This window comes from Dermacentor silvarum, chromosome 4 (assembly GCF_013339745.2).
Source record: "Dermacentor silvarum isolate Dsil-2018 chromosome 4, BIME_Dsil_1.4, whole genome shotgun sequence".
NCBI classification, from domain to species: Eukaryota; Metazoa; Arthropoda; class Arachnida; order Ixodida; family Ixodidae; genus Dermacentor; species Dermacentor silvarum.
Window position 1 is genome coordinate 21,841,491 of NC_051157.2, and position 23,052 is coordinate 21,864,542.

General features: G+C 45.7%; 1 protein-coding gene across 2 annotated transcripts in view; it reads left to right on the forward strand.

Moving 5' to 3' along the window:
- LOC119449617 (putative oxidoreductase GLYR1 homolog) overlaps window positions 1-20,613 on the forward strand; it is a 103,097-nt gene extending 82,484 nt beyond the window's left edge. For both annotated transcript variants that reach the window (XM_037712829.2, XM_037712830.2), the window contains 2 exons: window positions 7,814-7,938; window positions 19,232-20,613. In XM_037712829.2, coding sequence (XP_037568757.1) covers window positions 7,814-7,938; window positions 19,232-19,306 — 200 coding nt within the window. In that variant the 3' untranslated portion in view covers window positions 19,307-20,613. The remainder of the gene's footprint in view (window positions 1-7,813; window positions 7,939-19,231) is intronic.
- The last annotated feature ends 2,439 nt before the right edge of the window (window positions 20,614-23,052 follow it).

Genomic DNA, 23,052 nt, shown 5'->3' on the forward strand with positions numbered 1-23,052 from the left:
GAGGCTTTCGATGGCTTTGAATGAAGTGCAGTAAATGCTGGTTTCCTGTGCATAAGAGGAACGTTGGTTCAAGTTTTATTCAGCTTGAATTTGCAGTACATAAAAATTTTTGTTTATAGAAATTCAGTTCCCTAGAACGAGTGAATACAACATTTAGCGATGAGTTAACATTACAGGGTGCATACAGGTCCTTGAAATCCTTGAATACCCTTGAAATTGAAAAGTGTGTTTTCGAGGCCCTTCCTTGAATATGCTTGAATTTCGGGAGCAGTTCACTCTGATATCGGCATTGGGACCTCCTTTCTGTGGTAGATTGGCCCCGATCTGACAAACTCCCCATTTCAGAAACAATATGCCGGCGCGAGCACACATGCTTTCGTTTTGCAGAACTGTGCAGAAAAAAAATACGACTTCACCGCGTCAAACCGCGAACGGAGCGAAAGACCCGTGCCGCGCTTGGGTGCTGGCTCAGCTGGCAGTGTTAACACTGCTTTCCTCACCCTATCGATCGTTTCACTCTTGCGCGTGACGTGAAGCTAGTGTAAAGAGAGCAACTTTACCACTGATGCTCAGTGCCTTTGGGTGGAGGTTTGTTATAATAATATTTATACCGGACTACGATTCTTGGCTCTATGGAAACAATCATCGAGCACTATTGATGTTCATCGCCGAATCCAGCCTACATTTCTATATTTAATAGTTTATGCCGTTGGGCGAACTTTCGAAATAAAAAAATAATGCTAATATAAGTGCAATAACATTATGCTGAATGTTTTGGAAATATTTGATGAACCAACCCAGCTAATACTTCAGAAGCCTGAGCAGTTGTTGTGAGTGTTTGTTGTGTTAACTTCTAATATTGCGGACTTGAGAAATGATCAAGACAAAACATGTTTTACAAAATTGCAATATACATCTATTTGTTATGATATAATGGATGTGTAGCAAGACTACACTGAATGGTTTGGAAATGTTCGGTAAACTTGCCCAGTTAATACTGGAGAAGTCAGAGTAGGTGTTGGGAGCATTCATTCTGCTTTGTGAGCTGCTTCTTTTTTTTTTTTTTTTTTTTGTTGTTGTGAACTTGCAAAGTGATCAAGGCTATACATTCTTAACATCATTGGGATATACATTTATTTCTTTTTATTTTAGTGCAATAACCCTGTGCTGAATGTTTTGAATATTTTTGGTAAACTTTACCCAGCCTATACTGGAGAAATCTCAGCCGCTGTCGTAAGCGTTCATTTTATGTTGTGATGTTGAGACGTTGTCAAGGCTAGACATTTTTATTATAATTGTAATATACGTTTATTTATTGCAAGTGCAATAAAACTAGTCATTTTTGGAAATGTTAGAGTAAAGAAATCCTACTTTGGATGCCGCTTTGAATCCTTGAAAAACCTGTGACAGGTACTGGAAAGTCCTGGAGTATTCTTGAATTCTTGCCTTGGAAACCTGTACGAACCCTGTAACAAGCATGCGTAGTCATGTTTGATCATGCCGGCCAAGTTAAAATAGGTGCGTCCAGTACACAGGTGCACCTTATACACCAATTTTTTCTTCGAAAGGCATGAAAAGTAGGGGGCCTGTTTTGTACGAAAGTGCAAGTTATACACTGGAAAATTCTTTTGTGTGCTTCTAGCAGTTCTTAATTGAAAGAAGTGTGCAGGTAATGGTATTCACATGAATGTACCACTTTTGTTTTCTCCTGCAACACTGTAATAGTAAAGGTTACACAGCTCAGTGGAATAATACGCATGCAAGTTGGCCTCTGCCCACCAATAGCTAAGTGCCCTCTAAATGAAGACGTGCCACGTCACGGCTACGGTGTATGACATACAAAGCTTTCCCAAGAAGTTTCATGATGAGTAAAAAAATACGTATGTATTAAATATGTTTCAAGCTGACTGGGCGTTTGTTTCGCAAGCAGTGATGTCATGGCTACACAAAGCCTCTTGCAGCCGCTTTTAGTGAAAATTAATGTACTGCATATTACCTGGCCTGTTTGAAGTGCTCGTTTTCACCATATTTATAACATGAAACTAACTATAATTCCACATTAGACTGTCACATCTATGTGATGTGTATTTATGTGAGCATTACCTGTTGGCTTTCTTGAAGGGCTGTTCACCAAGCCCCATCCAAAACTTTGGTTATGCAGTTGCCGACCGATAATTCAGACTTGACAGGGACTGCCACAACGTCAATTATCTGTAGTCCAAAATACCAGATACTCCCAATAATAAGTGACTTTATTTCATAAGTGACCAAAAAAGGCATGCTGTATTCTTGGATCGTTACTTTCGGAGATAGCTATATCCAAATGATTCGAAAGCTCTTAATTCGAATTAACAGATAACTTGAACTGGCTCTGTTGGTCCTAGCAGAGTCCTACTTACTTGAATGAAGAAAAACTCCTGTGAATTCGAACTCTAAAGACGGTACATTTCGAACAAAATTTAACGCTCCTATGGACCACTTTTCGGACAAACCCTAGTCCAAAGGTGAAGGTTTGTTGCTTCGCTAGCTACCATAATGTCACGTGCCGTAAAGAATGATGAGGAAGGACGCCCAGAGTGCTGAGACCAAACCTAGCAAGCTGAGTGACACGTGCCCTCCTTTCCCATTCGGCTTAAAAGAGCAGAAAGAAGCTTTCTAGCATGTGCTTGATCATGTTACTGCACACTCGCCTGTGTCCCCCCCCCCCCCCCTTTTTAGTAGTGCATGCTTGATCATGTTATCTCCAACACACTCCGGATGAAGGAGGACGGCGCATCAAGCCACCATATATATTTCTTGGCTCACCCTCTCACATTTTCTCTTGTGCTTGGACGTTGAACGCTGATGGTGAAAAAATAACACTTTTACAACCCAGTGACGGTTTTCGTTTAGCGCACTGTACCACACAATTTATCGGGTGATATTTTTAAAACAACGGAGGCTCACCTTTGTTCAGACTTTGTTTTATTCGAATAAATTTCCAGTGCCCTTGGAGTTTACGAGATTCTACTGTACCTTCAATTTTCCGTGACCATAGTGCAAGACGCATCACAAGCAATGGCATTCTTGGCACAGTGCCAAGCACGCCATCTTAACACAGTGCAAAAACAGTGCCGTCCGTTGACGCATCCAGTAATAGTCATGCCAAATATAGCAAAAATAGCAGTATCTGTCGAAAGTGATCGTCCTAGAATATGTTGCAAGTTTGTCAACACGTGTAGCTGTGCACATATATGCTTGCCCTTGGCCTAGACATTCCATGGCCATGATTTTCTTGCAATGCCTTTTTTGACCAGTGTCATGCTGTCGCTACAGATACTAGACAAAATTACATTCAATGCTTGCACCGAATTCTCATCGGCAACTGCTAAACCGACTAGGATTTCGCTACTTTTGGTTTCGACTGGCGGCCATGCCAGCGATGCCTCAAAATGAAAAAAATTGCTATTTGTGCTTGACTCATTGGCCATACGGTCATGCAGTCAGAGTCCGAGTTATCACACGACACACTGTAAGGTGTCCGAGATTTCAGTCGTTCTTATACAATGTCTATGGGGCTAGTGGTGGTGTCGTGGGGCTGAACAAATAATCAAGCATGTCCATATTAGTGGTGTCCGAATAATTAGTTGTTGACTGTACACTGCAAGAATCTTGCAAAGGTTTCAGTAGTACGGTCGAACAGTGGTATAACGAGCACGGACATAGTGAATTGTCAGATATAACAAATTAAATATAACATTTGGTTAGTCATGCTTATTTCAATGAATATTCTCCTACTATAACGAAATTGAAGATGCAGGATTCGACACGATGTCAGTTAGACAAAATTACACAGACAAATTACGGTTTAGCAGTTGCCGATGAGAATTTGGTGTAAGCATTGAATGTAATTTTGTCTAGTACATCATGTCGAATCAAATATTTGTTTCCACATCCTGCAAAATATATATTCTGGTAGCAGAAACTACAAGTACATTCGCCAACTAATTTCTCACTCGTCTGATTTCTCGGATCTCCCCAATTCCTGCGGCACTGCCACCTACCCTTAGTGCTGATGTCTAGTGGCGATAACCGAAATTTTGAGCATGAACTGCGTGTGTGATGTCGCAACATGGCCTTCATGAAAAATGTTGCCGCCATTGTTGAGTGGCACAAAACCACAGCAGCCTAAGCTGTGCAGCCAGCAAATTGGCTGGTGACAAGCTATCGCGGGTAGCTTGCCGCCAATATTTTCATACTCGTAAACCTTACCGGCAGTCGAGCGCGAGATCAGACGCACTGGCTAGACTGATGGCCGTAGTAACTAGTAGAGTAGGATCCATGTGTGGTCCCCTCTGGTGTCTGAAAAGTCTGTTTGCGGCATGCACATTTTGGCCAGCAGCTTGGCTTGATTGGACCACAGTCAACAAGCCAACGTCCTAATTTCGCGCGATAACACCGATTGCATGGTTGCTCATTTGCAGTGGTGCAGAATGGCTGTATGTAATTTATTGGTCCTCTGCCTCGCACCAGTATGGCAAGATGTCGATGGGTCATCAAAATCAGCAGGAGACCCTTTGCCGGCACTTCAGAGGCTCCCCCGCTTGTTTCTTTTCGCAGAGACCTGATTGCTTTTTTTTCTCTCTCTCTCTCTCTTTCTCTTCGATATTTCTCCATATGCTTATAACAATGTTTAACTGTAGTGAATATTGAAACGGAAGAACTGTTGCAACATCATGCCACCGTAAAGGGAGCTACACTCCCAGAAGCAGAGTTCTCTCTCCCGTTGCTTTGACCAGTGCCCACAAGTAGTATTCCTGCTCTGCCTTCTCCCGTATCAGATCCAAGGGCCCACATGACATTTATGTCAAGGTCTTCCCAACTTACCTGCCCATTTAACCACTTCAGAAGTTGTGTGCACAATAGTACATGCCAAAATAATGCGTCAAAAGCAATAACACCTAGGAAAATAACATTTAAATTGTGTTGCACACATCTTAAAACACTTATAATAGGATCTGTACTACAAGTTTGAATAATGTGTAATGTAATGTGTCTTGATAAAAATTTGGAGGAAGCTTAAGCTCCGCCTTTAACAGTGGAATGCAATAGCATTCAAAGATCCCCGACTCCTTCTCACGCTTCCCGGCAACTGCAGCTTATGTAACCGTAACATTTACTGGAAAACGCTAGCGGCGGACGCTATGCACGAAGGCGAGCTTTCTGGTAGAAACGCGGTCTCTTGCGTGCGCATATCTCGGAGGTAGTGCAGTGATGGAAGTGCTGCTCCAAAACTGCTCCGAAAGAGAAATGCTGGCACATGCTTCTCCAAACTAATTTTTGTTAGTAACGGCGCTGGGAAAATGAAGACGAGGAGCTTTAACAGTGCGACCAACCGGTGGTGAGCCCTAAAGAAACTGAAAACAAGCTGTATACTATCATCATTTTCGAAAACGCAGTGAAGCCAATCGTAGCATCGGCTGCAGCCGAGCCCGCTGAGGCATTTTTCACAGCTCACGTAGACGCACGGTCTCCACAGTGCCTATGGCACTCATTTCTGACACAAATACTGGTATATTAAATATATAGCTCATTTTACTGCACGTTCGATAACCATCCATCTTCTTAACTGTTTCTTACAATTTCCGTTGATTATGCTTGGGTGATGCTTTTAACTCCAGGAGTTGTATGGCATATTTTGCCATCTGCTTTGAAAACTTTTATGCTCCAAAAAGTAAAATGTCGCTTCCATCACTGGTAGTGCACAACTGCTAAAAAAAATTGCATCATTTTCAGGTTTCTGTTATTGTTTCGCACTTTTAATATTTCAGTCTGAAAAGATTTAACATAAAGGGCATGCACTGTGAGTGTTTTGTTTCATCACATTTGTTTGTGGGCTGTCATTCTAAAAATTCCGAGGAATAACTTTGTCAAGAATGTAAGACAAGGTATGAGTAACTTTAGTGATAGAATGGTGTGGCAATATAACCCGCATGTACCGCATGTCATATAGCAAGGTGTGGCATGTACGTAAACCTAATTGTAGTGGAGAGAGCGTTCATGTTTGCGATGAAGCTCACTGCACTTCAAATATTTCCGTCTGCTATTAATGAACCAATATAAAAATTTCCTGCAGTAGAACACTTCCTAGAGGGCGCGTAACAACTTCCAGCATGTAACCAAAATTTGCTATGTGGCCTGGTGAGGGGCCTTAATGCGAAAAATTCTTTACCTCCGAGGCCTATCCATCAAAAAAATTGCACGTCCAGTGGTTGGTAAGATTTGAACTAGTGCATCATCATAAATCTTTTGCTCTCTGGCACATTTCCAGAGGCAGTTTTGCTGACTGCCTGTCGCAGTAATCACCGAGTTCATGTTGCTGGTGACTATTTGTGCACTGCAGGTGGCATTTGCGATGCAGAGGCAATAGCTGTGATGTCACTGCTGGAAGGTAGAGTGGCGCCTTCGAATTTTCTACTGTTTTCTCAGCCTACATCAGTGTAATACAGTAAAACATCGTTACTTTGATTTCACGGGGCCAAAAAAAAAGTCTTAATTAACTGAATGTTGAATTATCAAAGGTATCACAAAAACAATGAACAAATCCTTTCTGCATCCACACACATTTATTTACTGAATGAATCGTCAAATCCTGCTTCTATTTTGCTCAAGAGCAGTGCGGAAGCCGGAATTCTCATCATCTCGTGACTAATTAGCTCTTGAAGCGGCAAAGGCCTCGCGACTTGCTTCGCAGTGTGGCCGCTATGCAAGACCCAAGTCTTCATCCGAGACTTGCTTTTCACTATCGCGCGCACATCCCAATTGTTTTTTCTCCAGTAAGCTGTTCAGTAATAGCATCGAGATGTAGCCGGTGGGTTTGATGCCGCTGTGCGGCCAAAGTGAAGTTGTTTTTCATCCTTGACAGCTTCCGTTGTGTTTGACATTAAGCGCACATTGCAATGCATCAAAACGAGACTACTGGTTGCTCTGGACGGAACCTGTGTTCGCTGTCAACGCGGTGGTGCGTGGCAACCATGCAGTGTCTGAAGGCATGCTGCCAACATGCGCAGAGTCAAAACGGTACTACTGTGTGCCGTAACTGCTGTGGACGAAACCGTGGTCGCTATTGATGCAATTGAGTTGGTTGTGAAGGAGCATTGCCAATGCGATGTTGTACGTTGTGGTGAACGCAAGAATAAAGGCTGTAAAGGCACAAATGGGCCCGAAGCACTTATTCCTGTACTTCCAATATGGTTTTCACTGATGGCTATAGTGATGCCAACTCCGCCGCTTCGTTTCTGTTGGACGCTAGCGCCACTTTTTCTCTTCGCGGCACACATTTGCAGTGCTTCACACTCGCCACCGAGGGCTCTTCCAATTAACCGGTGTGCGGCCTAATACTTCCGCATTAACAAAATTTTGATGCCAATAAATAATGCATAAGCCTGCCGAGACCAGAGGATGTCCGACTTATCCAGTCCCTGAATTAACAAGGTTTTACTGTACTTTGTAGACATGATCTAGCCACTGCACTTGTCTGTGGTCAATGCCCGAACCTGGTTAGGGGCCTTGCAACTATATATGCATGCCAAGAATGTGAGGACATATTGTTGCAAATGGAAGTGTATTGTAAAGGAATGGAAAGAAAGGAAGGAAAGAAAATGGAAGTGTTATAAAGGTGCAGTGGAGCAGCACCATCAGTGGGACTGTAGTAGTCAAATGGCAGTTTGTGTGCACTTATGCAAATTGAAGTACTTGTGCAACCAACAAGTGCCATCTGTGAAACCTCTGTGCTCTGCAACTTGTTGACTGAAATTAATGCTTCTGCTTCCAGCCATTATTGAAGGCACCTTTGCAACCAACATGCCCCTGCAGCACCTTCAAAAGGACCTCCGTCTTGCCATTGGCATTGGTGACCATTTGGAACAGCCTTTACCAGTCACAGCGGCAGCAAATGAGGTGAGAGTTTGTGCAATGTCACGATAACCCTTCCTCTGGAGTGAAAAGGAAAGGGTGGATTGGTTGATTTTGTAGTCGTTAATGAGGTGCCTAGATAAGGTTAAACAACCAGAATTGGCATAGTGTAAATCATTTTGGACAAGTATTGGTGCTGTGGGCCACAGGCAGAATAAAATTTAGCTTAGCAGCACTGATCCAGGCATGTTTTACACTGTTGAACAACACCGGGGTCCTATGCCTAACGAAGTGAGTGACTATGGGTAAAGAATAGTACGAAAGTGATTGTCCCCATAGTATAACAGTCAAATTGTTTTGTGAGATTTTTTTCTTGCTGCTTTGATGTTTTCAAAGCGGCAAGACTGATATTCCCAATGAAATCACTTTTCTGAAGCACCAGATCTATAGTAGTATGTATTGAAGTATCAAATAAACATTTTTTAAATCATTTTCTTCTTTTTCTTGTTTTGAAAAAGTCAAGCCAGTTCTACACTAGAGAGCAGTCCGTGAATGTGAATGGCATAGCCTGTCATTCGTAAAATGTTCCTAGAAAGATATGCACTATAAAGTGACGCAGGCATTTGTACCTCAAGGGCAGTCATCTCTAAGGTGCAGTGTGCATAGGATTACTGCCACCGTGGATCAGATTACAGTGGCAAGACACTATGCATGGAAGTCTGCTGAACTTAAAACTTGGAACCTCCCTTTGTGATGTGCTTGAATAGCTATGTGTGCATGTCATTTCCTGCATTGAGTTGTACTGGCAGCACTAATGTTATCCTTGGAAAGTAGCACTAGTGAGAACTGAGTGTTAGCTTGAACCTGTGACCACTTCGCCAGTCTTGCAGTTAACAAAGGGTCTGGTAAAGGCAGCTTAGAGGGTCGGAAAATGTTTTACTTTGGATTATTAATATTGTAGCACGACCTAGCATCGCAAAGAGCAACCACAGCCATGTGCTCAGTAAAATGGAAGTGGTGTGCTTGTATACTCCTTAAGCTTCTGCTTGACAGCTTTACATCCTTTTTGTGCTCTCACCATACTGCTGCTGTCACACTACGCTGCACCATATTCAACCTTAGACGTGTGGGAAGTCCACCTGCAAAATATTTCGTGAAGGAAGACCATAGTGTGCATGTATGCAAGAGAACCTTGATTGGCACCACGATAAAATGCACTTTTATGCAACTTATAGAAACGTTAGAAATGGTGCCAATGATAAAATAGGGTTTGTGGCTTTGTTTAGCGAAACATGCCCAAACAATTACGCCAAAGTAATGCCTGGCCATAAAGATCATCACCAACGTGCGCAATGTGTAGTCAATCTACACTCGCGTCTTCCCTCTCTTAACCTATTTTTTTGTCTGCACAAATGGACAGGATGTGAGGATAAAACGGAAAACACAAAAATTTCGCCCAATCGATGATGGTCAAACTTTTTGCAATCCGTTTGCACTGATTTTAATGCTAATTCTTTGTGACATTTGTTATCTTTTGTCAGGGGTCTCTGTTATGCTCAATGATGCACTGTCCAACTCCCTACACAAACCTTCAAATAATGCTTGTACATGGCTTTTAGCATGAGCTGCTCTGTCCCTGCGATATAGGTAATAATTATGTGCTTGAAATTATAGTGCAAATGAATGGGGGCAAGATCAGCACGGAGGAATTCACACAGACTGCGACTTCTTATATCGTCTCTACTATTCTTGAGAAACCGACTAGGATAGGAAGTCTTTATTCTAATGAAAGTGCTCAGTCTAGCATAATTACTGTAGTGCTCACAGCGTAAATTTACGGACAGGACATAAAAAGATGCAGTTTCACCCGAAAGGCGAAGCATCAATTGCAATACTAAATTGGAAGACAGCTATACGTAGTAAGGATAGTAGTTTTATCAGCTGTATAAACTTAGTCACATTCGCTTATAACTGAATTAAGAAGCATGGTGTCAGTGCGCACAAGCAAACATAAATACAGTGGAATCTCGATGATACGAATCTCACGGGGTTACGAAAAATATTCGTATTAGCCGAAATTCGTATCATCGAAACACAATTAAACCTAGCTAAATTAAGGTGAACTCATTCAGGCACACACACGTTCAGAGCATTTACAGTACAGACCACTTATAACGTTAGCGTTTATAGTGCAGAACTGGCTACAACGCGGCCTTTTCCGACTCCCGTTTACCCTCCAATAGAACTCCATGTATACCCATACCGCTTAGAGTGCAGCCGCGTGAGACGAAATACCGGTTATAATCCGGCTTCCGTGGGAAAATCTCGCCGACAAGGGCGGTAGCGAGCACGCTTCTCAACGAGGTGTGCCCAACGATGTTGGAGAGGAGATCAACGAGGGCGATGCGGAGACGTGCAGCATGAGTCCAAGGGCGATAAAATCGTCGCCGCGCGCCGTATGTGCGAGTGAAAGTGCGCGGGGGACGCGCGGCTTCACGGAGAGCGAATGCACAGCCGAGAGCAAATGCGACTTCCGTCGCGCACAAGGCCGTGGGAGTATGGTAGGGAAGGGGGGGGGGGGGGGGCGCTGTGCTGCGGCACCAAATGCGTATCTTGCGCAGTGTAAGTGGTATCTTGCAACCGGGCGCAAGGCTAACTGGCGACGCAATCTCCCACATGAAAGGAGCAAAGCGGGAAGGCAGCGCGGGGGGGGGGGGGGGGGGGGGGGGGGTAGTGCGTGGCGGAGCGGTTCTTCTCTCCTTCTAGCGGCGCAGCCCTGGTGTCGAGACCGACGCATGCGCGTCCCTCCGTGACTGCAAGCGTGCATGTTCCCGCGCTTGCTCTAAGCACCGGCAATATCCGAGTGTAGTCGCGAGGTGGCGGCTTCATAACTATGTGAACAGTGAGCTGGCATGCGTAGCTGTGGCCGCTTTTTGTCGTGTCACGAGCGTGGATCTGTCGCAAACGCAACACCGCAGTTCTTGTTTCTGCGCTGCGCCTTTTCGTGGCCGATCTTCGTTCTTTTTCTTTTTACGAACGGGGCGTTCTCCCACAGAAGAGCGTGGCAGAAAAGGCGCTCTATAGAAAGTGACAGGCAAGATTAAAATAAACCTATTTCCGTTACATCAGCTAAGTTTTGCACGCCGAAGCCGCACCAGTGCCAATCGCAAGAGGGGCACCTCGCGACGACACTGGGATATCGTTGGCGCGCAAGGAACAAGCGCGGAAAAATGCACGCTTGCAGTCACGGAAGGACGCGCATGCGCGCAAGCATCTGTCTCGACACTAGGGATGTGCCGCTAGGAGAGGAGGACCGCTTCGCCACGTGCTCGCGCCCCCCGCAATATTTTGTGGCCGAGTGTACTTTGCGCCTGTGCTGGCTGTCGGTGTTATCGCTCGCACCGTATCTTTAAAGCGATCTCCACACGGCTCTGACCTTTGTATGCGCTGTGCTTACGCTGCTCAGTTTCCGTTGAAGCGATAGACGGCCGCACTTCCCCACGCCTGCGTGGGGAAAAGCACAAAAGGAAAAGCAACAAAAGCGCCACCGCTTCAAACTCTTCACGCCCAGTCGCGGGCTCCGCGCTGTCCGGCGCCACGTCCGCGCCTCCGTACCAAGAGAAAGGGAGAAAGCGCGTGACTGCGCGCTGTTTGTTCTCTCTCGCGGCCGTCGGTGGGGCGGCATTTATTCGTATCAGCCGACACAGGTCGAAAATCGATTCGTAACAACCGTTCTCTAGCACGTTGCAAAGTAATGGGGCTCGGCCGGGACCACAGAAAAATTCGTATTATCCGGAAATTCGTATTAGCCGTGATCGTATCATCGAGGTTCCACTGTACCTAGATCACACTCGATGATCGCAGACAACCGTTGTCGAAACGCTGGCGTGAGCAAGCGCGGCAGCAAGCGAAGGTTCGTGCTGTCTATCACTTCAACGGAAACTGAGTGGCGAAAGCACAGCGCATACAAAGGTAGGAGCTGTGTGCAGATCGCTTTCAAGATACAGTGTGTGCGACCGCTCGCAGCAGCGCAAAGTACAAGTGCGCAGTTGTTGGCAGAGTAGAAGCCGCACCCCCTCCCTCCCGCGCTGCCTTCCCAATTTCCTCCTTTCGCGCACGATATTGAATCGCCAGATCCCCTTGTGCCGGATAGCTAAATGTGCAGTTGGTTCCGAAGCACAACGTGCCCCACCTCCCTCGCTTCCATCTCCCCACGCCCTTTCGCGCGACGGGATGTCGCATTTGCTCTCCACCGTGCGTTCGCTCTCTGTGAAAGCACGCGTCCCTTGCGCGCTGTATGTGCCTCCCTCGCACATGCAGCATATGCAGCATATACTGTCGCGAAATTTCGTGCGACTCGGCACTGAAAGCGTCCCCACTAAGTTTTTCTGGCGCTATCCTAGGCACACTTTCAGCGCCAAGAGCACTGTCGGCCATATACTTCGAAGGATTTGGTGCCGGGACGAGCAGAGTCTCGCATAACTGATTTTTTTTGCATTTCGCCCCCATCTAAATTTGGCAGCCGCGGCCGGGAAACTATCTCCAGAAGTGATTGCCGAGAATCAAGTCATCTTCTGTGCCGTCGATCTTGTTTCAGATTTAAGTACTTCTTAAAAGACTGCACAAACATTTCATTCGGGGTCAGTACCAGGAGCCACTTCAGGTTCCACAGAGCCTTTCCGACTGGCCTTCCATTTAAAGTGGGCAAATCGTCGACTCGTTGACGTCGTGACACTGAGCCACGGCAGACTTTCCCAGCTCCTCGGCCATCAAAATTGCTTTCTCTCAAAGCGGCCATCATACCGAATGTGCTGCTTCACTATAACGTCGCGAATGAACGGAGTCGAACCGCAAAAGGCCGTAGGGTATTGCGGCATCGTAACCAGCCACAAGCACAGCGAAAACAGCATCGATTCCAATCAAAAACAAGTTCCGAGACTTTTATGTGGATTGGATCTTGATGTAAAGTTACAGGTTTCCAATGTAGCTCTAGAAATCGGGGATTTAGAGCAATTGTTTTAAAATGGCCAATTTTGCTGTTATTCGACTGTAACGCGAGGGTTGAGCTCAAGCAACGAAAATCTTGAAAAATATGCGCATTACAGTAAATAAATATGGTAATTTCTTTACAATTTAATGTACCTTCCTTTGAGCAGTACAGGTTCCTGCCGTGGGCTTATTCAGGCGGCCTGTACCTGTTTTTTGGGCAAGACTGGGCGTCACTGCCTATATTCTTAGTTTTTCGATTATACGATGGTTTTGCATGGTCCCCTGAAAGTCGTATAATCGGAGTTCCACTGTACTTGCTAAAGTGGGCAAAGCTAAACTAGAGAAGCATTAAATATCAAGACTCGGGCAGCACAACGTTGTTGACAGAATACTTTCCAGTTTGTGGAGCTTCCAAAAAGCTGCCAGTTTTCCCTAGCTGTCCATTGGCTTGTCTGTAGACGTAGCCATCTGCCCGTCATTTGCTTGGTTCGTTCGGGCTATACAAAATGCATTGGCTGTCATCATCAATGGTTCCGTCAAATTTTGAAGTGAAATTGGCTTGGCCACAGGCTAGACCACACTACGCCTAGCAGCACCTTCGGCCTCGAGCTGATGTCGGTAGACTATTGTAAGCCGCTTGTTCGCCATCCAGAAAATTCGCCATCGCAGTCGACACGTCGTGTGGCACGCTGTTGCGTGAAGCTTCCGGCTAGTGTGTTTGTTCCTTATTTCTGCTCTTTCCACGAATGGCTGGAAAAGTTTCATTCAGTCGCTGTACGTGCCTATTGTGGACAAGAATTTTTGTCTGCTGTAGCCAATAGCTTGTAAAAGTTAGGCCTGTTAAAAGTGGAATTTGTCCAGGATGTCCGATTTCCAGCTACTTCTGCTGAGTACACAATTGCTAACCAATTTTTCTGGCACAGACGCCAGATTTTTTTTTTTTTCTCAAGGAGCTACTGCACTCAATATTTTATGTAATACATAAACAAAAAGCACATTGAATCGAGCAGATTTTATTAACGAGATGTTTATCATAAAAGGTATAAATTGGCAAAATCAAGATTGTGGGATAAAATTGAACAAAGATGTAAAGACACGCTTGTCTACTAAGAAAAGAAACGATAATTATCAGATATAAAATATCTTCTAAAAAATCGAAATTTTTCATTGAACAGGTAATCCACTACAAAAATTTAACTGCAAGCGCTACAGTTGGGCGTGCTAGGCTAAGGCCACCAATGTTGTGGGCTGGTTTGTGTCTTTCTCACTTTCAGACAAGTCCAACGAAAAGTCAGCATCCTCTGACTGTCTGCTGATTGATGCATTGATAAGATCAGCCGCAGAATCGGCAGAATCGTGAGATCTGCGATCTCCCAAAGCACACGCGCCGCTTCAGACATTTTTGCGTTCTGCTTTGACAATCGCGAAACTTCGGAGCGCATTTAAATATCACTGCCTGGTGAGGAAAAAAGCGAACTGCTTAAAAAACAAAAATATAATTCTGCTCCTTCACATCCGATAGCGCAGTGTGTCCTGAGCTGCGCAAAAGGTCTCGAAAGCAGCGTTTCAAACCAGTGATAGCGGGCTAACAATGCCAATGAGCGCGGTACAGAGTTAATTGCTGATGAGGTCTACAATTGATGGCAAGACTCCTGCGTCACCTTGTTGCCACCCATTCCGAAGGTCAGAAAATTTTCATCGCAACCGTACAGCCATTAGGTCTAACCAGCACTGCTTTGTTGGGAGTCCGCAACCAAAGTGTAGGTTTGGTGCAGCGGAGCAACAACTATGTTGGTTCTGGGGGTAGGTGGCGGTGCAGCAGGAATATCCAAATAAGCGCAGAAGTCCGAAAAAGCATGAGTTTGAAAAATCGGTCGGTGAGGGTATGTGACACATTTATACTAGGGGTGTGCAAACAACGAATAGTAGACTTCGAATTGAATATCGAATATTAGAAATCCTTTCACAAAATTTAATACTTACAAGTTTTGGGCAAGAAAACACAGCGCCGCACATGCTTGGAAGTCTTGCATAACAAGAATGTAGCAAGCTATCAGTAACTTATGTACATATATATCAAGATACATGCAGTACGATCTACTCTTATTAAAGGCAACACCAAATTAGTATGCCACTGTTTACAGCTCAGTTCTAGTATATGAAGGGCTGGAAAATATTTTTTTAACAATAGAATTGCTCTTGCATATATATTCAAGAGCTTTTTTTTTTTTTTCCGTCTCAAACCAATAAATTTGACATTCCATTGTACTGAATACCAATTAGGTTCTCAGTTTAAAAGTGGACCTTTGTTTTGCGGCCATATTTTATTTATTGCATGGAAAGTTTTGCTGTCCAGTTTTTCTCTAAAATACAAAAAAGGCTATCCCAACTTTACGGCAGGCGAATATCGTAAGGCCAATCTGCGCGACAAACGAGAGGACCGTGCATCACGTAATCGATCACTGTTCCATGCGTAGCCGGTGCTGACAGTAAAGAGCAAGCGCCGTACACGCCGTTCCATTGTCAGGTTCGGCGTTATTTGCTATCTGTCAGATTCTGCCAGCAGGTCTCCTACAACCCATACAGCCACCGAAAATTCCATTCGCAAAAGTGGGAATGGATTTACGTGGCCCCTTTCCTACGTCGTCGTCAGGAAAGCGATGCATCGTAGTTGCGACCGACTGCCTAACTCGATATGCCGAGACAGGGTCTCTTGTTAAAGGAACAGCCATTGAAGTAGCTGAATTTTTTGTCACTCACATAGTACTACGGCATGGCGCTCCTAAAGTTCTGATCACGGACCGAGAAACCATATTTACTGCCCATTTGACGCAGTCTATTATGAAACTGACACACACCAGTCAGAAAAACCACCGCATGGTGAACTGACTGAACGACTCAACAGAACGCTGACCAATATGTTATCAATATACGTGGACATGGAGCCCCAAACATGGGACAATATCCTACCGCATGGGTTCTCAAAGTGGGTTCCGCGGAACCCTGGGGTTCCGCAAGCCCCTGCTCGGGGTTCCGCGAGCCACTGACAAATTTTTCGTGGTCCCGCGCTAACCAAGTGGTTAAAACGGCGAAAATGAGGTGCGCTCGATCCACAGAACCTCCGTTACTCATGCCCGAGTGTCAAAAAGCACATCACACTGCGTAACGGCAACGCGCGAACTGCGCAATAAATTTGCAAGCCGCTTGTAGCCACCCAACCTTTGAAAACGGGCATTACGCCTAAGCTTTCGAACTTAAATCTCGGAGGCCATAATTTACCAACATGCGCATTTCTCCCGTTTGTAGATAGCGTAGGTGCCGATTGCGTGCGCACTGACGTATACGCTGGAGGAATAAAAAAAAGTGAAGAAAAAATATGCGCGAAGCATCGCAAATACGCGCCGCAGAAGAGCAAGCAAGAACTGCGCTAGCGCCCAACCGAAACGAAGCGACGTAGTCCGCATCGCCATGGTCCTCAATGGAAAGCATGCGCGGCACGTGATTGACAGAAACGCCGGAGCGCTTCGTGCCTAATCGCGCCCTTAAAAGACTTTATTCTTGCTTTTATCGCCGCGCGTAACACCGCGTTAGCGGCATGCCGCGTGCCTTCATAAGTGCGTAGTTGCCATCCATGATCGCGTCGATAACCACCGCAGTTTCGTCCGCAGCAGTTCAGGCAAACCGTGGTTTCGTTTTCACTCGGTGCGCGACGCGGGTCGGCTGCGTGCCTTCACAAATGCGTAGTCGCCAACCATGGTAGCGTCGATAGCGACCGCAGTTTCGTCCACACTTCTTGCAGCGAACGGTACTTTCGTTTTGACTTGGTGCGTGCGTCGGCCGCCTACCTTCTGAACCGCAAGGTCGCCGTCCATGATCGCGTCGATAGCGGCCGCGGTTTCGTCCGCACTTCTTGCAGCGAACGGTAGTTTCGTCTTGACTTGGTGCGTGCATCGGCCGCCTGCCTTCTGAACCGCAAGGTCGCCGTCCATGATCGCGTCGGTAGCGGCCGCGGTTTCGTCCGCAGCGGTTGCGGCAAACAGTAGTTTTGCTTTGACTCAGTGCAAAGCTGTCGAAGATTAAGAGCCCCGGCTACAACGCGATGGACGGACAATTTGTTGGCGAGCAGCTGACTGGCGAAAAAATAATCGGGATGTACGCGCGCGAGGCCTTCGCCGCTGCTAGCGCTAATCAGTCATGAGATGACAAGAATTTCAGCTTCGGCACTGGTCTTGTGCTATATAAATATAAACAGAATTTGCTGATTCATTGAGTAAATAAAAGCGTGTTGACGTAGTTAAGCATTTGGTTATTGTTTTCTTGATACCCTCGATAATTCAACATTTGGTTTGTTTGGACATTTTAATTCGGTTAACTCGGGGGGGGGGGGGGGGGGTTCATTGGCGCATCATGGAGCTTAGCAGGGTTCCCTGAAACGAACATGCTTGAGAACCCCTGCACCGTACGCAACGTTTGTGTACAATACCGCAGTGCAAGAGACGATTCGAATGACACCTTTCCAACTAGTTTTTAGCCGGACTGTCACCACACCCTTAGATGCAATGCTACCTGTAGATGAGACCTCTGAAAATGACCATGATATCAGCGACTTCACAGAAAGAGCTGAAGAGGCACGGCAGCTGGCGTGACACCGCATTCAGCAGCAACAGCAAACCGACACGAATCGATATAACTTGCGACGAAGAGACATCCAGTACGCACCTGGAGACAGGGTATGGGTGTGGACTCCCGTACGGATGCGCGGCCTATCCGAAAAGCTTCTTCGTCGTTATTTTGGCCCATACAGGATAATTTGCCGACTTAGCCCCGTGAACTACGAAATTCTTCCAGAAGGTCAAATAACCTCATCACGACAGCAGCATCGCACAGAAGTCGTTAATGTCGTCCGAATAAAACCTTACTACGACAGACAATAACTGCTTTGGCCAACAAGCATTGCGAATGACAGCCTGGAAACCACCGCCTTCTTTATAAGCATCGGGACGATGCACTCTCAGAAGGGGCACAATGACACAAGGTGCCTTCAAATCTCGCACACCAGCCGTCTCCTGCGCCCGTCCATGTGATGCTACGTACGAAAGATAGCAGCAGCGCAGCTGCCAACACGTGCTCACAAGGCACGTGCGATCGGAGCAAGGTGTCATCAGCGCAGGGCACGAGGAAAAAGATGGGTGGAACTCTTGCGAGAAGACCTGTGTACATTGGAGCAAGACTCTTGCTTAACTGTTTGTCGGGCACAAGTTCGCCCAACGTAAATTAAAGTAACTTCAATCAACTGTGTGTTACAATAGTCTGCGAAAATATTAATGAGTATCGGCTTATTCTGCCAACCTATGGTCAATTCTCATTATTGGGCTGATGCAGTCAGGTGCAGGCTAGCAGTTGCAGAAAACAGGTTTTGTCAGTGTGGTCTCACCCATGCATAGTAGCACTACTGGAAGCATGAAAACTGGAAGCTGATCGTCAGAATTATGGTGGCGTCTGGAAAATGCTTGTTAGATCGATGGCGCATAGTAAATCATGCAAGAACGGTGCTAAGACAGTAGAAAGAGCACCCATGATGTCCGTTTCTCTTGTACTGTTTACCATGTTATGTTGTATCTCTGGGCATCGCAGGTGTCACTGACTTTTTGAGAAGCTGAGGTTGCACACTTGCACAGTGTACAACATCAGCTGTAGCACTTCAAAGTCTCCCAGACTAGTTTCTAGTTTTAAAAAGTAGTCTTATCTTGCACACTACAAAATCTGCTCCTACAAGTGACCTTGCGTATCGCATGAGCGCGAGGCCTTTGTGGGTCTTCTCTTGTTAGCGCCATGCTGAATGTTGTGCAACTGTTCCAGCTTGCTTGCTTGCTTGCAGTCAAATTTCGCACAGAAGTGGCATTTCAGTGTAGTTGTAGTTCGAGTACGTTTTTGTGCATTACTTGCCTGTATCATCCAAAATAAGTTGTATCTTCTGCGATGACACCAGATAAAAATGTGGCAATTTCAGTGTAGCTGAAGAACCATGCCCATTTGTCATTATGATAAAACGGGACAACCACCTCGTTCAGCTATTATTGTTAGGCGGTGCCATCGTTGGTACTTTTTTGGCATTGTGAGAGGTGCTGCATACTTTGAATTTATTCTGGGCAAAGCATATAATTAATGCACCCAACCATTGTATATTTTAAACTCCATGCCTCACAGAATGCCACCTCTCAACAAAATTGCAGTGCCAGCAAGCCAGCAAATAACCAGAAAAGTTGCATATAGCTGGCGCTCCTGTATACTTAAAACTGGGTATTTGTCTCGTGCTAGCAGTGCATTGTTACTCTTCTCTCTCTGACAGGTGTTCAAGCATGCCAAAAAGCATGGCTACGCAGAACACGATGCCTCAGCAGTGTACATCCGAACTCGTCTCTGAAACCACCGGGAGGCTGCCAACCAAGGAGAGAGACAAGGGCGAGGAGTGCAAGACGCGCACACAGCTGCACGTGCTACCAGAGCAAAAGCCCAGAGCCACAATTCACAACATAGGGGGAGGGATGCAGGGCCATCCCGTTTGCCGGCTCTTCCGGCCCACAAAATAGGGGCTGGCATCTGCAATGTGTTGGAGCCAGCACTGGTTAGGAAGTGGTGCCTTTTTATCGGCGATCTTTGTGCTTGCAATTATTTTGCGTTGTTAAAGCTGGGATGCTTAGTTGACTGTTGAGCTTCAGTACAGCATTTTTAGGAGGGAGTGTGAGACAGTGAACTGCTCCACGCGGCACAAGCATGGGTAACTGGTTGAAGAAAGTGGAGCTCACATTGCTTTTAAAAGCAGTTGCAGCCGTGGCAAGCAGAGCCCTGTGTGCTGTAATTTGCCCATCCCATGGAGCATTGTGTGCATGCGCGCTTCCATTTCTTGAGAGGCTAGGCTAGTTGATCGAGCAGGTACCTTCTTGATTTACAATGCACCAGTTTTATGCTGTTATGTTGTTAAATTTCAAGTTCGCTAATGAAATATGCGCTTCAGAGACCATTATGTGTTTTTCCCCCATTGTTTTTGTTATTCTTCATACACTGGTTGCAACATTTTAATCGTACTCTACAGTAATCAGTCCCGACTACTCATTGGCCTTATGCTGAAGTCTCGGTGCAGCGTGATTTTAATAATTGTGTGGCAACTGTTGCATTTTATGTTCTCGTGTTAAGTAGTGTGTGTTGAATCTATTATTGTTCAAGGTGATAATGATGCTAAAATCGTGGTGTTTACCATGCATTGACTTTTCTTTTTTTCCTGAGCAAGAGCAACAGAATAATGCACTTAGAAGGCTATCCTTCATATGTCGCAAGGCACAAACAAAGGGCAGTGTCGTGATTGAATGTGCTGCCTTTTTAAGGCCAGTGCATTGCATGCCTGTTCCTGCTAAAGAGTACAAGATCTCCCTCATCCCTCTCTTTTTCATTGCATTATAAAGGATGGCCAGACATTGTCAGCTGTTAGTGTGGACCACGCTGTTTATCGTGTGACAACTCTGTCCCGTAGGTTGAGAAGTGGGCGACAGACCCAGCCCCATATGCAAGTCAGCATGGCCCACTTTCGCGCTCTGGGCTGCACTGTGTGCCGAGTTGTCCTCCTCCTGCTGTTGTTATACACATTAACTACAACATCCCCATTCCATTGGAAAGTGTCACCATGTCATATACACAGAAGAATAAAACTATCATCTTCACTTTATTTTAACCTGATGCACTTCTTGATGTCTGTGTATGACCTTTTCACCGCTTTTATTCTTGTGAGTTACATGAGTGTTGTCTTATTTTCTTGATTTAACCGAGAAGAAAGAAGCAGCCGATTTAAATGAATGGAAGTTGCTTTTCAATGTATAGTCTCTTTCAGCGTTCACACACTTGGCCCACTGATAGAAAAAAATGTTCAGACAGCCAGAGACTAATGATAGCATCAATAACATATATAGGGAAAAAAGCGCGTACTGGATATTTAAGATTGTTATCATGGGGAAGCATACAGTGCATGTCTGTGGGTGGCACAGGTTCTGCTCATTATAGAGTACTGTGTAGAGCAGAAAATCCACAGGAGTAAAAGGAACCACCACTCTGACATTGCTAATTCTGAAACACATCCTTCTGCAGCAAGTACTCATTGGGCCTCTTGGATTATCCGTTCCTGACAGTCCCAGACTATCAAAGACGGTGCTTTCAGCCAATGAGCGTTGCTAATGCAGTCTTTCGGACAGTCCGGGACTTTCAGAAACGGATAATCGAAGAGGCCCATTCTTGACAGTATTCCAGTGTTTTTAATGATTTTTTTTTTGTCTAAATTGGTGGGCAGCAATGTTTTCTAATTTAGATGGAACTTCAGCAACACTTTACTTGGCTGGGATTGGGAGGATTGTTCTCATTGCTATAAGAGTTTACCTTGTGGGTCGTAACCTTGGCTTTGTCAACAGTCAAGGACTGGCCAAAACAGTCCACCGGTATTGTGCAGAGCAAATTAAATTTGTTGCCGGTCCTAAGGCAGCATCTACATTTTTTTAATGTATGGGAGCAGTCTTAGGACTAATCTTGGAAAAACCTTGTGCAAGCAAATTAATTTGATCAAAATAGGGTGTATGAATGCAGGTGCTGTATGTATTGTAAATAAATACATAATCTCTTGAGGGACAAATGAAATATTGCCCTATTTGGTTCAACCTTGAATAGAGTAGTCATTAATCACAAAATCAGGTATTCGTAGGACTTAGGCAGCCCCACAGGCACCAGGGCCAACTTGAAACCATTCGATTACGCCTAATTAATGCAGGTATTTCTGCTGTGTGGTTGGTAAGGAAACGATCTACTAACGTCGCAGTGACATGTTGAGCAGTGCCTACTAATGCTACGCCTTGCCCGGTCAGATATTCAGTAACTGCAAGGTTTATTCCTTCATTACAGCTCACCTACGTAGGTCAGAAAATACAAGGAGCCACCACAATTAATCCATTTGATAGGCATACATCATGTGGAATTGCTGGTGCTACAGAGTGCCTGCCTATATTTGTATTGTGTGTGTCGTACAGTTCATACCTGCCAACTAACCCGAATTGTCCGGGAGCCTCCCGAATTTTTCTCGCATCTCCCAATTGTACGGACGCGACCTCAAATCTCTCGAAAAGTGGCCGCCACTTTTTCTTTTCTTTGCGGCCTGTAATGTAACCATGCGAAAGAGCGGCGCGGGAGCAGTTCGTCACCAGCATGCACTGTCAATCGTGTTAGCGGCCGCCGGCACCACCACGAACGCGAGCAGCCGACGGGCACAGCCATATTGGATTTTCCGGATTGTCCCGTGAGTGCGCCAGGCCAGCGCCTCCTTGCTTCAGTTAGCTTTGTCAGGTTGTCGAGTGAAGTGCGAATGCCGAACTACTATTTGTTTCCCGAGTTTAGTTGGAACGTTTGATGGTACTTTCAAAAGCCAAGAACAAGTACCGCATTTTCCAGTATATAACTCGCACCTTAGTATAAGACGTGCACCCCCCCCCCTCAAAACTGCAGTTTTTCCAGAAAAAGACGATAAGTTGCACCGGTGTATAAGCTGTTCGGTAAGCGATTTTTAAGAAAAATTAGTGGCGTTTCACTCGGTGAACACTGGTCACGCGCAAGCGTATGTGTCATATACGTATTTCAACTCCGGGCGCATTTCTGCCGTCGTGGCTGCCGCGATGGGCGATAACATCGTCCCCGCGAACCGTATGGTGTATGTGAGAGTGAAAGCCTGCAAAGGTGAGCCGATTCGCGCACAAAGGGAGGAAAGCGGGAAGGCGCGCCAGCGTGGAAGGTAGGGGGGCGGTTGTACTTGCGTAGCAACTGCGTAGTTAGCGCAGCGGCGCGTGCTGTATCTAGATAGCGACCTGCAGATCCGACGACTTCGGGGTCGGTCGACTCGCGGTAGTCCTGCCGCCGTTTGCGTTGCTTCTCTGTCCTTCTCGCACGGCGCTCGGGAACTCAATCACGAGAAGAACCTGGAACCCCGATATCGCGCACAGAAGTCTGAGCAGTTAAGTCAACCAGCGCGCTTCGCGTGGCCATAACATCGAATCCGATTTTGACGGCAGTTTTTCCGGAGAAAAAGACGTACACATGACGCACCGACGAAAAATGCAGGAAAAAAAATTGCGTCTCTTACACCGG